Source organism: Pholis gunnellus, assembly GCF_910591455.1.
Source record: "Pholis gunnellus genome assembly, chromosome: 23".
In the NCBI taxonomy this organism is placed as follows: Eukaryota; Metazoa; Chordata; class Actinopteri; order Perciformes; family Pholidae; genus Pholis; species Pholis gunnellus.
The window spans coordinates 13,876,476-13,891,833 of NC_136550.1; the positions used below are offsets into that span (position 1 = coordinate 13,876,476).

The window sequence follows — 15,358 nt, forward strand, 5'->3', positions numbered from 1 at the left end:
TCAGCAGCATCATCTGATGTACCTCGGCAAGAAATAAAACAAAGTCAGGTTCATCATCTGTCATGACTTATCCATCAAATGCAGATCAACATGTTAGCAATACATCAGAGCCCAGTGGACAGTAACTGTTCTTTACTCAAGCACTGCACCCAAGTACAATGTTGAGCTACGTGTACTTTACTCGAGTATTTCCATTTCCTGCTACTTTATACTTATACTTCACGACATCTCATCGGGAAATATTGTACTTTTTACTCCACTACACTCACACTCACACAAACACACACACACACACACACACACACACACACACACACACACACACACACACACACACACACACACACACACACACACACACACACACACACACACACACACACAGGCTCCTGTTAGTCCAGCTAATCAGGAGATGAGGGCATTGCAATATTTTAGCAGCAGTTACATGAGTTACATTTTCATGCTGAGTTATCACACACAGTAAAGTTATTATCTATTAGAAGAAGTTTCTATTTAGATTCCTATCATTGCCTCTAACTGGGTGGCACTACAACGTAACAGGTGGAGGCCATAGAGTGTAGTCCTGGTCCGGACGAGGGAGCATCCTCCTGACAGACAGAGGTGCTCCCACGAAGAACTTTGGAAGTGGCTTCTCTGTCTCTTGTGATCGCTGTAACCCAGCGAGCTCGCAATCCATCATCCGATGGAATGACGTGGAAGCTTGAGTACGGATGCATTGGCTTGTTGTCGGAACAATTACGGAACACTGCAGGGACTTGTGCAGCTTGATTGCGCCATGGTTTACCTCAAGTCCTCAACAGAAGCGGTGGCTATAGCGGTGGTAGTATGATAGTGTTTCTCAGTAAGGTCAGGAAAAGGACCGGACGTGAGCCTCCACTGCCGCTCTCGGAACGCGCAGCATGAAAAGGGGCCGATTACATTGTGACAAATAGTCGAGCAGAACAAACGTTTTTAAGTAACAAGATTGCCACACAATAATAAGCCGATACATTGATATGTATAAAAAGGGGGGGGGGGGGGGGGCAGGTCACTGAAGAGGACTAAATAAGTTCACACAAAGTTACATTTGGTAATATGAGAAGCCCCGGGTTACATCACCTCATCCCCCACGTGATGATGATGATGTAACAGCACTGAAACACAGATGTTGAAACCCTAAAGGCTTGATGCACGTCTGTGGGAGTGTTGTGAACATTCTGTTGGACACGGGAAATGAATGTGAGCGGGTTGCGTCCTCTTCCCATCCGTCATGGTGTGTGAACTGGTTTAGATAAAGAGGATTCTCTTTGATGGATGCTGCCAGTGAGGGGTGACGTGCTGCTCTCTCCTTTCCTTTAGTCTGGGCGCAGGAATGTGACCAAGTTAAGAGACAGGGGATTGACTTTTAACTCTCTTTTCTTTAAATATGTTTGAAGAATTAGGTCCTCTGCGAAGAGCTGGTGAAGTCTAACTGGCAGAGATGTGGAGCTGACATATGGGATAAAGATAGGACAGGAGAAAAGGTTTAGCTGATTCAGTGAGACGCACAGGATCATTCTCAGCTGGACCCACAGGAACGCTCACTTTGAGTATTTGTACAAACTCATAAATCTTGGTCCTCTCAGTGCTAACATAGCTTTAATGCAATACCCCCCCCCCCCCCCCCCCCCCCCCCCCCCCCCGGCTCAACACTTGCCCCTACTTGCCAGTACACTACACACTCGACATTGTTACCTAAATCAGTCGGGTTTACCGCTGCACGGATTACTGCAAAATGAATGTGAAAAATGATGGCACCGGGGATTGACTGTTGACCGTTTGAATGCTAAGACCCTCATGTGGATGCATACTTCAGCAGACCTTGTTTTTTACCTGCTACATCCCCTTTTTTTCTCAGAACATGTGTGTGAAATTCAAACTGTTAAGTGAAAACAAACCAGGAAGACACATTGGCACATTCTCAGCTTAAAGGGACAGTGTGGAGGATTTAGTGGCAGCAGAGTGAAACCAGCTGAACACAGCTCTCCTCCATGACGGCTCTAATGTGAGCCGCCAAGAGCAAAACCATGAACACAAAAACACAATTCTTAGTTTCAGGTGATTAGACACTAATGACAACATACTTATGAATATGAAATCCCTGAAATGATACACTGAGACCCTTTAAGTCCTTCCTGCTAGCTTTGCTCGTCATCCAGCTGCGATCATCTTTCCATGTGGAGGCTGTGTTCATGAGCACGTGAAGAGACTCGGTCCAAAGACCACACCAGTGTCGTCTCAGCGGTCAAACTAAAGTCTGAATACTCAGAATCAGTATTTGGCTCCATTCAGTGTCCTCTGTTCGCCTGGTCCCTGATTGACAACAGATGAAGCAAGACGGCGACTGCGACCAGATGACCTCCAGACACGTGGTCATTCTCACAATCACAACTTAATCTGTATCCCAATTTAAAACAACAACTTTAATCTTTGTGGTGTTCATATTTGTTCTAGATAGAGAGACAGAATGCATCATTCCCTTTACAAAACTGTAATCCAAGTTGAATTAAGGAAAAATACTAAGAGCAAAGAGCACTATAGCGGTAACAATGAAGTCTGGAATTCACACATGACAGTCAAAGGTAAAGGGTGCGTTTGTCCACTTAGAGACTTTTGGGTTTTATTTGTCCAGGTTTTCACACATCTGAGATTTCTGCCACCACAGCAATAATAAGGAGGCGAGTGGAGTTTAGTCTGTGCTGCTCAAAACAAACTGAATCTCTTCCCTGCGTCCTGGTTACAATGGGTGAGCCACAGACCTCACTGCGTCGCCTCATGTAATGTGGAGCAACAAACCCCTCGGGGTGAATAAACAGAATTCTGCTTGTGATTAAATCTGAGGGTGAAAATAAGTAGTGTATGTAACTCATGTTTGTTTTTTTAAACTCTTTATGACAAAGCATACGACAGCATACAAGGTACGTATAAATCCAAGAAAACCACTTCCACTAAGTGAAGGATACTATGTACTGTATACAAGTACAGCAGTACTTGGGACTGAAGCGTTCTTCGCTTCGCTCGTGTTAAACTACTTCTTGCCGATTAAAAGCTGGCTGATGTGACAGTAAAGAGTTCCCACGCAGCAGTGCAGCTCCCAGCTGGCAATAGAGTTAAAAGAAATACTGAATACTGGCGAATGACTGTAATATTAAGAGAGTTGCTGTATGGAGGCAACTAAACTCTGGTAATGTCACTGGTGAGTCAGTATCTTCTGTATCCATGGTAACTTCCAATGGCATCAGTCCAGGTTTGGCGACTATTTATGAGCGGTTCGATCCGGAGGCTCCGTCCTCGTCGTCGGGCGGACAGGCGACGAAATCAGCCAACATGGACTCCATGGCTTCATCGTCCATCTGAGGGACAGACAGAGAGGGACAACGGCTGAGACGTGCTTTCACCAGAGACGTGTCCCACGGATGGGGAACTAGTTCCATAATGACACTTTAAAGTCACCATGTGGAGCATTTGTACGTCATTATGGCGTCTTTAATATTATCCGGATGGGTTTTTTAAGCGTGTCCAGAGGGGAACGACAAAATCGGAAAGATTCCATTTCTACACATTAAAAGAGTTAGTTCAGAGTTTGTGACTTGGAAGTGAAGCCACAAGACTCTTTGGCAATTGTCATTTGACCGATTCCGTGTTCTGCGAGCTAGAATTAGTTTCAGACAGAGCTTCATGCCAGCAAGGTAAAGCAGTCAAATATCATTCACACAGAGTACACGTTCACTCATATATTATGAGTATATTATATTACTTTGCTCCCGCGTGTTTCTATCTACTGTAAGTATACATACACCAAACTATGCCTTTAAGATGTACCCAAAACTCTACATTGTGAATATGTTACTAAATATGCGCCCAAAAGTTTACTTAACAGCAAAGTCTCTTTCCCAGACATCATGAGCAGTTTCATGGAGGAACTATTTACTTCCTACCAAAGACAGCTGATAAAAAAAGAAAACATTCAATAAACCATTTAAAGTGAGTATTAACTCATTTATTATTGAACACGGCATCTTCCCTAATATTAGCACCACATTACGTTGTTCTTTTCAGGAAACTATTCTGAAATGACGTACAGATTGAGGGTGAGACATTGTGGTTACCGTTACACTAAATGCTGTGACTGATTGTTTTGTGTGGCTGTGAGCTTGTTATTGATTCCACGGTCTTCTTAATTTCATGAGCATGAGAATCAGCTGTGCTGTGTTTAAGAAACAGTTAACCTACGTTTAGATAAGTGTCCTGTACCTTTAATGATTATATCTCAGAGCATATTCCATCCTGTAAGCATTTGAACCAGGAGACAAGTAAAAACAAAATCACCATGAATCGTTACCTTTTTCTTCTCAGTGCTTCGCCCCGCCTCTTCCTCCCTGTTGGCCTCCTCCTCTCTCTTCCTCTTCAGTCCTTTCCCCTCCTCTCCATCACTCTCTCCTCCTCCTCCCCCCCCCCCCCGTCTCCTGCTGCTCGGCTTTGACTCCGTCTCTCTTCTCGGCGTCGGGCGTCTCCTCTTGCTCTTTTGGACTCAGGCCTGTAGAGGTTCGGGGATCTTCTGCTGCAGAGTCTCCCTCTTGATCAGCGGCTAGCTGCTCCTCCTGATGACCGGGCGGCCGGGTATCGCTCACGCTGGCTTCCTGTGGCGGCTCAGCTCCTAACTCCTGTAGAGGGGAAGAGAGTCAGCTTCAGTTTCCTTCTAACAATAACACAGATCATAGAGGCGGGTGTAGAAATACTCGTGTTGTGTAGAGAAAGTCTTGCTCATACGTATTCTAGCATGCCCCATAGTCAGTCCACCGTCCCTCAGAGAGTAAACCACCTGTAGCATTGCTCATACAGAGGCCAGCTGTTTGAGTCAGCAGTGAAGAGGGAAAGGTGTTGGAGCTCATTATGCTAGTGTGGATGTGCCTTTGTTCAAACGGCCCTCTTTCTACAGTGAAAGGTATCATGGACACCGGTGTCCCTGATCATTCTGATAAGCGTCTGCCTTGCTTTTATCTGACACCACCCTCCATTGCTTCCCCTCTTTCTTTGCCTCTTCCTTCCCTTTTAACTCCTTACCTGTCGTACTATTTGTAACCGGCCTACTTCTGCTAAATCTAACCTTCAACTACAGTCGGCCAAAACAAAACTCACACCTCAACTCCTTTTAGTACACTTTAGCTGCTATTAAGAGTTCTGATGCCTCCTGTCAGTGCCTTTAGCTTATACAATTTAAATGGACACTTCAACTCTTTTCCTCCAGTTTTGATAAACAGACAGGAGAACCGGAACGGGAGCAAAGTAATGTACTGCTGTGGATGAATTTCAGACAACTAAAGACAATCAATATCTGTTTGCTATATTTACAATATTTTCACGCTTTCCCTTGCCGTCCCCTTTCCAACGGGGAACTCTAATTATGTTTCAGTCAAAAGGAGTCTTGTGGCTTTGAAGAGAGCAGAGATATCTGCTTCAGTTCCCCGACAGGACACGGTCTGTTTCTCCAGACTCCATCTACTGAAGGTAATACACGGACTAATGAGAGGCACCTCATACAACCCCGCCTCAAAACATCCAAACCGTCCCTTTAAGCTTACTTCAGTGCTCACACTTCAACTGTAGTTTACTTTATATTATATATCAAAGTTCAGCTCCTTTCCGCACGCTTAAGTAACTGTCCATGCTTAAACATGAACTCTTCTCAGATATTACAAAACTCACACTTCAAGTCCTTTTAGTTGGTTAGACTTCAACAGCATCTCTGTTCAGCTAAATGCAGAGGACCCTTACAATGTCCTTTAGTGCACTAAACAGGGATAGTTTGGCATTTTGTCAGTATCAGTCTAAAGAAGACTTCCAGTCTGACTCAAAGCAGAGATGTTAAAGCTGTGGTACCAACCTGTTGATTCTGATTGGCTGTGGAATCTTCTGCGGCGGCTGCCAGCTCAACCTCATTGGCTCCCTGCTCCCACGCCTCCTCCTGCAGCCCTCCTTCTCCTCCCGCTCCCCCTCCTTCCTCCTCGGTCTCCTCCTTCTCCTCCAGTGCTCCTCCGGTGACGCACAGGATTTGCGGCATGGTGGGGTCGTCCATCCTTTCGCTCTCGTCTTCCTCCCCCTCCCGCGCCTCCTCCAGGACTCCGATGCTCTCCACCTTTTGCACCTTCATCCTGTCCTCTGCGAACAGCGATCTGTTGGTCTGGATCTCTTCGATCCCTCCTTCTGCTTCTCCCTCCACACTGAAAGCAGCCACCCCCTCTTCATCCACCGCTGGTCTGAGCACCTTCCCCCCCTCTATACCCACCTCTCCATCATTGTCATCTGCTCCCTCCAGTGGAGGTATATCCCCATCCTCATCCTCCTCCTCCTCTTCCTCTTCCTCCAGCTCTTCTTCGTCATAATTATCATACTCCCCGTCGTATAACTCGTCCTCGGGGCAATCGCTCACATCCTCCTCTTCTTCCTCCTCCTCATCTATCCCGTCCTCCTCCTCTTCATCCAGATCTTCATCCTCCTCCATGTCCTCCTCCTCTTCTTCCTCCTCCTCGTCGGTGCTGTTGATGTTGATGACGGAGTCTTCGTTGCTGGCGGGCGGCGGCTGGTGCTGGTGCAGGTGCCGTCCCTGCTGGCCCAGCTGATTCTGCAGCTGGTGCATCTGGAGCGGTAGACCCATGGGGCCGGGCTGGCCCGGCGCCGAGGGCTGCATCAGCATCTGCTGGAGCTGGGGTCTGCCAGGCAACGAGTCCCCCAGACCTCCCGGCGGAGCGGCGAGTGTGCTGGAGTTCAAAGGGGGAACCAGGGAGACCACGGAGGAGCTGGGAGGAGGGAAGGAGTTGATCGGCGTGGTGGAGGTGGTGAGTAGAGGGGATGAGGTGGCGAGGTCATTGGGGAGCGAGACCCTGTCTATTGTGGTTGTGGTTGCTGTGGTGGGGACCATGGCGACGGAGTCTCCTCCCGCTAGTGTGACTGCAGCGCCTCCTGGTGCAGCAGAGGCCATGTTCTGAGAGTTTGCCCCCGCTGCTGCCGTCTCCTCCTGCTGGTTCTCCATGTTGAGCATCCCCGGGGGAACGATGACGACGCTGTCATCAGAGTCACTGGCCAGAGAGATCTCCACATCCTCCGCTTCCTCTCTGTCGTAGCGGACGAACACGGGTCTCTGCCCCTCTGGGAGGCCCAGCCCGGCAGAGTCCTGCTGGTGGGACAGGATCATGTCTCCTGGGGTGGACGCCTGGCCCGGCATCCCCGGCACCAGGGAGAGGTGGTTATCCAGAGAACCCAGAAGGGAGGCGGGTCCCAGGCCGAGGGAGTGGCGACCAGGGAAGGGAGGCCCGGGGGCAGGGCCCCCTAGGAGTGTTGGCAGGGTGAGTCCAGAGGTAGGCCCCTGGGAGGAGGGGAGGCCTGGAGCGGTCGGGGTGGGTTTCAGAGTGAGGGGGGGTAAGGGGAGGGCGATGGAGGGAGTGCGGGGGTGGAGGAGGGCGTTGCAGATGGTGAGAGCCTCAGAGCAGAATGTTGAGACCTGAGAGGAGATACTCATTAAAAACTGCTCCACACATATACATAGTACAGGACATTTTAATACGGAAATCAGACCTTTTGAGATACGTTATTGCATAACAACATACTGTGTATTATACAATTGGATTAACATTGTTGATGCATGCATGTGTTAATCACTTTAATGTTGCTGCTGGTAAAGGTGTAGCTCATTTTGATAAATATATATATATATATATATATGTTACTTTATATACTGCTAGGTAGCTTGTGAACTTCCCCCTGGGGACCAATGAAACCTTATTGATATAATAATATAACTTATTAATTGATTATATTTTGTTGAGTTCTAACTCATTGATCTGCTCCTCAGACTGAACCACTCAGCAGTGTCTCCCTCAGAGCAGTCACCTTGAGGTTGCGGTCGTTGCGGCCGCTGCTGAGGATGGACACGGCACAGGTCAGAGGCGGAGGCCAACAGGGTGATGGGACCAGGACCAGAGCCAGCAATAACCTAGAAGATCCACAAGAACAAAACCCAGATATGAGCCCGTCTGCACCGCACGACACCGCAGCCAACAGTCTCCACCTCTCTCACCTTTGCTACCACACACGAGTCGAGCTAAACATTATCCAAAGCACCTTCTTAAACAGGCGTGCAGTCACATTAAGTCACGTGGTCCGTCTGCCAAGAGCTTATTAACGAATTAAAGATCGTAACAATGAACTTTATATAGCATCTTTTATTTACATGAAACTATTGGACTCTAGTACCTGTATAGCTCTTGTCGGGGGAGGGCGCTGCTGTACTGCCCGCTGACGCACCCTGCAGATTCAGATGCACTGCTGCTGCTGGACTGCTGCTGCTGCTGCAGACGCACGCACAGCGGCAGCACGATGTCATGGAGACGCTGCGAGGAGAATCACAAGAAGATCACACAATGCCTGTTTGCTTTTGACAAAAACAGAAGATGTCCACTGAGCGAGGGGGCTCCGTGTCGACACTTACCTTGTGCATATCATCTTTCAGCAGTGTACCGCTGCTCAGGATGATTTGCCTCAGTGCTGTGAAGAGAAGACATCAGTGTGATCACACCAGGTATGAAGAAGACCAGCAGACCGTTAGCACTCTATTGTATAGGAAGGAATCAAAGCGAGGCAGCATCTCACCACCGAGGGCCGAAAGGCAAGTATCCTGATTAGCCAGAAGGTCTCCTTTCCTCTGGAGCGACGGTCCGACTGTGTCTGCTATGACCAAAGACTTTGTCCTTCGCGGGCCGGGCTTCCCCCCAAGAACCGCGTCTGCTGACAATCCGGCCCGGAGCTGCAGGACGGGACAACACAGAGGGACAGAGGGGGAGCTGAAGACAAAACGTCTGTGCTGCTGCACTGACATATCACACCTATAAACTCCCCTACGGATCAAAAGGCTAATCCATGAAGAGCAGGCAGGTTATTAATGTCAGGATACACGGTGGTTAAATATGGACTTTCTGTTGCTACGGGTCTCTCAATCAAAACAAGAACAAATTGAAGCAGATATCGATGCGCTCTTCAAAGTCAACAGACTCTTTTGACAAAAACATCATTTTAGTTCCCCGTCAGAAAGGGAATACTTAAGATCCAGAAGTGCGATGTCTAAAACCCTTTAAAATGTAAAGTTAAAACCACCAACATCTCTAAAGTATCAAAATATGTTTCTTCCAACCACAACGCTGACCCTGAAGCAAAGGGGATATGATGCCACTGACATGTGACCAATGAAGTGCACCTTGATTTAGATAACAGGTTTTTCAAGTTTTTAAATTGTTAAGACAACTCAACATGTATAACATAGGTGACAGGTCAAGTCGTTTTTTAGACATTTTAATGCTGGAAAGTTAAAATATTATACCTCCAACCTTTACATTCAAAGTAACAGAGTGGAACCAACCTTGATAGACTCCGCCCCTGGTGTGATGTCACTAAGCAGGTGAGTGAACAGGAGTTCGGAGTGGCCGGGGCTTCCCTGAAGGATGCTCGCACAGGCTCCGGCCACCTGGACCCACAGCTCTAAAGTCCTGTACACCGAAACCCGCACCGAGCTGAGGGACAAAGACGACACGTGAGGCAAACGCTTCAACGAGCAATTTAAGCGCATGAGAAAATAGGGTCCAGGTGGCAAAAACACCCACGTTCCTCTTAAAGACCCAATTCATATCCTGTGAGTTACCTGTAGGCTCTCTGCTGTCCCAGACTGGCTTCAGGTAGAGGCGTCCAGGCAGACAGGGTTTGAGAGAACAGCCTCTGAAGCACAGCGGCGTACTGGACCATGCCGCCACGCACACTGCAATACACACACACACACACACGCGCAGTGTCATCACCACACAACTGATGTGACATACAAGTCTATCAACTCAAATACAAAAGTGTGTTTGTGCACGTCAGTACTCACGCTGTGATAAGAGCTGATAAGACCTCCAGTGTGTTGGTGTGTATGACGGGCAAGACCAGCAACCTCACACTCCCATCTCCTGTTAAATTCTGACACACACACACACACACACACACACACACACACACACACACACACACACACACACACACACACACACACACACACACACACACACACACACACACACACACACACACACACACACACACACACACAATGTCAGTTCAGTCTGGAGGTAGTTCAAGTTTGTAGGTTCATTCATGTATTTGGTTCTTCGTGTGTAATAAAGCAGAGGGTCTTGCCTCCCCAGGACCTATTGTGAAATACTCAGTATGTGTGTGTGTGTGTGTGTGTGTGCTCACTATGCTCTTGGAGCTGACAGCGAGGACTCGGCACACCAGGTTGAGTATTGGTCGCACAGGCAGACGGACAGCGGAGGCTGGATCCACCCTGTAAGACAGATATAAGAGCCAGTTTGAATACTTGTTTTTTGTGATTTTGGTGAGCTATCCCTTTAAAAAGGAGGGTTGGTGAGTGTGTGTGTGTCTTGTACCCGAGTGTGTGTTTGAGCGCCAGGCAGACCGCTGTGTATCGGTGCTGGAGCTGCAGCAGCAGCAGGGGATCAGACTGGTCCAGGTGAGGGAAGGCCAGCTCCACGCCCGGGCCTTCGTACTGCACCGCTCCATCTGTCCCGGCAAAGAGCACAACACACATGTCGACCGAATTACACCAGCATCACCGTGCAGAAGGAAGCGCGCGTCTGCTCCTGGACGAGAGGCTTGTGACAGCGTGAGATGTAAACATAAACGGCGTGTATCAGTTAGTAATAAACTATGAACACGATGAGGATTTCAGGAAGAATTGCAATTTCTGGGTGCATCAGGTTCCGTAATATTGGAGAGAAGGCAGACATCTCTATGAGCAATATCTCCAACACTACAACTCACACCAAAACTATCGAGAATGAGAAATAGCACTACAGGTTTTTGATTTTGGGGTGAACGGTCACTTTAAGTGGGACAAGTAAGATTTTAGTTTAAAACGCAACTCAACTCTCACAGTCTGTCTTGTCAAATATATAAATAGAGATATATTAGATCGTCCATCATCAAAGACAAATGAACCCATTCTCTACGGCAACATTCAACAAGCGTACCTGTTTCTGAACCCTGGTAGATCTGAGCCAGCAGCCCATTGGCTGAGACCAGCAGGCAGTGAATCTGATTGGTCCAGCCCTCAGCTCTGCCGGCACCCACCCCTCTGTCCAACAGGCCCCCCAGACAGGGCAGGCGGCCATAACACTGGCAGGCCATCTGATGGAATGACAGTGAGGCGGAGTTAATTGAGGGAAACTATTCTGTTGTCAAAACATCAGCTTGGAGAATCACAAACCTCTTGTGTTTTCTTGTTGTTGCTGTCCATTTTGGAGAGGAAATAAGCTCCCAGTTTTTCCTGAAAAAAAAAAGAAGGAGGCTTTTCAGTTTTTTTCCTCCCTGTCAAGAGTTTCTACATCGAGAAACAAGTCTTCTTCATCTCGTCCGTCCATCTTCGTGTCTTACCCTGAGGGATCCGCAGGCTCTGGGGTAGTAGGTCATGCAGGCCGTCATCCCCTCCATGGCTGCCAGCTCACACTGAGATCACAGGGGGAGCAAAGGTCGCGAGTATGAGGGCAGTCTATCAATCAATCTCTTGACTACTTCTAACTAATCGTTTCGTCCCTTTAATATCAGACACGTAAAAAGAAAAAAAAGCCTATCACAGGTTCTTAGAGCTCAAGGGAATGTTTTTGGCACCACACATTTTTTCTTCTTTTTACAAATAATACCAGACCCAGCATATGGCTGGACCGTGTCTGTACAATGACTAGAATGTGAATTCCTGGATATTGAATGTTCTTTAGTGGTGCTGCCGCGTCGGCTCACCTCCGCCTTGAGGCCCAGCAGAGACGTGAGGATGCCCAGGATGGCGTTGAGGCCGACCTCCCTGGCCAGCTCCGCCAGCTGGGACGAGTACTGCAGCAGGTCCTTCAGAATGTTCACCGCCAGCTGGATGGTCTGAACCAGAGCCTGAGACTGAAACCAAAGGAAGAGGAAGGCTTTCAGGTGCTCCGGTTAGCCATCATTCAGGTTTGTATGGAGGAGACAGACCGACGGCTCCGGGTTTGTGTGTGTGTGTGTGTGTGAGAGAATCATACCTGTATGACCTGCTGCAGGGAGCGCAGCCAGGAAACGCAGTGCAGCTGGAAGAGTTCACTGGAGCTGTCCTTAACCAGCATGGAGAGCAGACAGAGACCCTCAAACCTGCGCAGACACACACACACACACACACACACACACACACACACACACACACTTCTGTTTTCATTCTTTCAATCTAGAGTAACATCTATCTCGATTGTAACAGGAAATTGTCACACAGAGAACATATGGTAGATTACATGTGGTAACTTCATACCTTTATCTTGGAATTTTGACCTTTGTTATATACAAATGAAAAGTGCTATTGGGTAAGTATAATATATTATTCATATAACAAGCGGTTTTGAAACAATAGAAATGTTTCAACATTATCTACTGTAATTCAGTCAGAACTGTTTCTCTCGTATTTGATCAATAAATACGGCCGTCCGTGAACAGGCTGTGGAACATTTATACTTTTTAGGAACCGAACGGCATCAAATGCCCAGTCAGACTTGTAATCACATTTACTTATTCTTTGATAATGTGGTTATTCATTTAAAGTAAGTTATTTTATGGGTGCTTGTGTTTAGAGAAATCTGAAATCTTCTCATATTCTTCTTCTTTTGTTCAAATTTTAAAAATGGTATTATTCATTATTCATTTAGTTATTCATTCCAGTAGCCCTGGAGTATTATCCTCAGTTTAATTCATTCACCAAAACCTTCAAGATTGTATTGGTTTTCAATAATATTTCATACTATTTATAACTTTTATAAATTTTTGATTATCGAGCGTCTGGGCAGATATACATGATCAGCCCATACTAACATGGAAACATCGCTCTGGTGTTCATACTGAAACTTTAACGTCATCTAGTTTCGAAAAAGTAATGACACCAGCCCTAAATATGAATACAAATGCACTAAACTCTTCAAAATGGTCCCCTCACATTTAAAAAAAACAAAAAAAACGAAGGCAAATAAATGGTGGGAGGTGCCCTGGGGGCCATCGTGGTACGCTTTAAAATGTTAAAATATTCTTTAAACTCAGTTCTTCGTGTGTCTTCAAAAAGCATTATACGCTTTTTAATGTTTTCACTGAATAGGGTTTATATTTTTGCACTTTTTGCCATTTGATAGAGAAGGTTACTTAACTTTACTAGTTCATGTATTACAGGCAACCACGAGAATACCATTCATATAATACCGAAATACCAAACACAAGTTTAGTGGCGACTGAAATATTAGGACGGATAACATTTGTTGAGTGTCATTACCATACTTTTACCACGTGGGACTACTGTGGTAATGGGCTTTATAAATAAAATGGACTTGTCATTTTCTCACCTGGTCTTGCTCGAGGCCAGCTTGGCATTGCTGAAGCCCACGAGACCCCCGACGGCGCTCGCGCCCTGCAGAGATAAAAGCAGGTGTTAAAATACATGTCTCCACTATTAGTTACAAAAACTACGGCAACACCTGCATCTTCTCCAGATGTCCGCTCAGTGAGCAACAAAGCGTGCGGCAGGGGCACCATAGCGACAGCACGCTAACAGGTAACTAGCCACCAAGGTAACGTGCTTCTCCGGGCGGAGGCTCTACCTGCGTCTGAAACACGCCATGTTCTCTGTAGTTGGCCAACAGGGCGGGTAAATACTCTGGACGCTGTTCTTTCAGAACCGACACCAAGCCCTCCGTTAGTCGCATAGCAGATGGACCACGCAGCCAAGCCGATGTAGCCATCTTTCCTCACGGCCAAGCAGACGTCACAAGAGTGCGACGGCGTGACGTCAATTTAGTGGCTCCTTTGTTGACGTGCAGCTTCATCCAGCTCAGCCCCCTTACGCTCCAGTTTTTGAGAGTTGGACCAAGTAAAGCACATTTAGTCCTGTCCTACACCGAGCTCCGGTCTCCGGGACAATACCGCGTGGACTAAACCGCGTGGACGACAGTAGTACTAGTTCCTGGAGAGCTCCCGCTTGTAGCCGTCCCCTGCCCACTCATGGCGAATGAGCGGCTCAGAGCTCTGGAGGAGGTGGAGAAGGAGATAGCGACGATCCTGCAGTGCGCGGGTGAGTACGCCAAACAGCACAGCGGCTTTCTTAAAGCTGCAACAATCAACATTTTATCCTCAATGGATCAAATGTGAATGTGTGTTTTTGCCGTTAGCTAGCAGGTGAACATAGGGGGAGCAGTTAGCAGCTAAAGAGACAGATGTCTTTCTCAGGAAGTCGGTGGAGACTAAAAACAGCTAAAAGAGAGAGTGAATATTGGGCTTACATTCACCATGTGGACACAAACATGACTCCTTATGAATGAAGCTTGTGAGGGAGCATGTTTTTGATATTAATATGTCTGGTCATAAATAAAGCTGATGATGATGTTGTACTTGTACGCTTCCCCGGCAGGTAATATAGTACTGGAACTCTCCAAAGACAAACACAATGCCAGCCTGCTGGACAGACAGCTGGTCCAGTTCCAGGGATCCGTCAACCGAGTGGAGAGCGAACTGGGCGGTCAGATCCGGTACCTCACACAGGTCAGAGACGGTTACAGAAACGGTTCCACTGTGATAATACAGTTTTGCTTTTCAGGTCATTTTTGGGGATTACATTGCAGCGGAACAAAGCAGTGATTCTCAGGTCTCCCCCCCCTCCCACAGGTAGCTACAGGTCAGCCTCATGAGGGTTCCACCTATTCTGCCAGGAAGGACTGTCAGATGGCCCTGAACAGAGCCGAGTATGCCAAGGTCAAACTGGGAGAACTGGGGCGGACCTGTGAAGTCATGCTAGAGCAACAGCAACAACAACAACAACAGCAGCAGCAACAGCAACAACAACAACAACAACAGCAGCAGCAGCAGCAGCAACAGCAGCAACAACAGCAGCAGCAGCAGACATGAGAGCAGAGAGCGACGTCCAGTGCAGCTTTTCACTCTGACTGTATCTGCCACCAGCCTTAACACCATCGATCCTTTTCATGTTTATTACAAATACTGAAGTACCACAAGAAACACAAAGAAAAACTCTTGTGTATAACAACTTTTTTCTCTCTCTAAAGTAGTTTATGTTGCATTTCTAGGTATATTTTGTTATTTGGTGGTGATTTGTTTTCTATTTGTGTCCATATGTAGACCGTGTTAAGATTCTTCTAATACAAAGAAAGTTGATACCAAATGTTTCAGCAGATCCAGCGCTGACATCCAGAGCTGTGCTCTTACATCC

General features: G+C 47.2%; 2 protein-coding genes across 2 annotated transcripts; one reads left to right on the forward strand and one right to left on the reverse strand.

The window, feature by feature from the left end:
• Positions 1 to 2,635: 2,635 nt before the first annotated feature.
• pelp1 (proline, glutamate and leucine rich protein 1) lies at positions 2,636 to 13,877 on the reverse strand (the record flags this gene model as incomplete). Its single annotated transcript, XM_079185247.1, is given in 20 exon segments — positions 2,636 to 3,392; positions 4,382 to 4,499; positions 4,501 to 4,703; positions 5,924 to 7,537; positions 7,927 to 8,029; positions 8,290 to 8,426; positions 8,525 to 8,580; positions 8,686 to 8,839; positions 9,449 to 9,599; positions 9,728 to 9,841; positions 9,953 to 10,041; positions 10,318 to 10,405; positions 10,509 to 10,641; positions 11,112 to 11,268; positions 11,348 to 11,407; positions 11,515 to 11,586; positions 11,878 to 12,027; positions 12,150 to 12,255; positions 13,482 to 13,546; positions 13,737 to 13,877. Coding segments are annotated over 20 exon segments (3,804 nt in total). The 3' UTR covers positions 2,636 to 3,299.
• Positions 13,878 to 13,944: 67 nt separating this feature from the next.
• On the forward strand, positions 13,945 to 15,037 carry med11 (mediator complex subunit 11). The gene is made up of 3 exons (XM_079184657.1): positions 13,945 to 14,206; positions 14,543 to 14,673; positions 14,797 to 15,037. Exons 1-3 carry the CDS (start codon positions 14,137 to 14,139, stop codon positions 15,034 to 15,036), a joined length of 441 nt encoding a protein of 146 aa, XP_079040783.1. The 5' UTR covers positions 13,945 to 14,136; the 3' UTR covers position 15,037.
• The last annotated feature ends 321 nt before the right edge of the window (positions 15,038 to 15,358 follow it).

Excerpts from the sequence above, each read along its gene's own strand:
- med11 (XM_079184657.1), top strand. The coding sequence starts at position 14,137 with ATGGCGAATGAGCGGCTCAGAGCTCTGGAGGAGGTGGAGAAGGAGATA. Across the intron at positions 14,207-14,542 it reads GACGATCCTGCAGTGCGCGG|GTAATATAGTACTGGAACTC; the intron begins GTGAGTACGCCA and ends CTTCCCCGGCAG. Across the intron at positions 14,674-14,796 it reads AGATCCGGTACCTCACACAG|GTAGCTACAGGTCAGCCTCA; the intron begins GTCAGAGACGGT and ends CCCCTCCCACAG.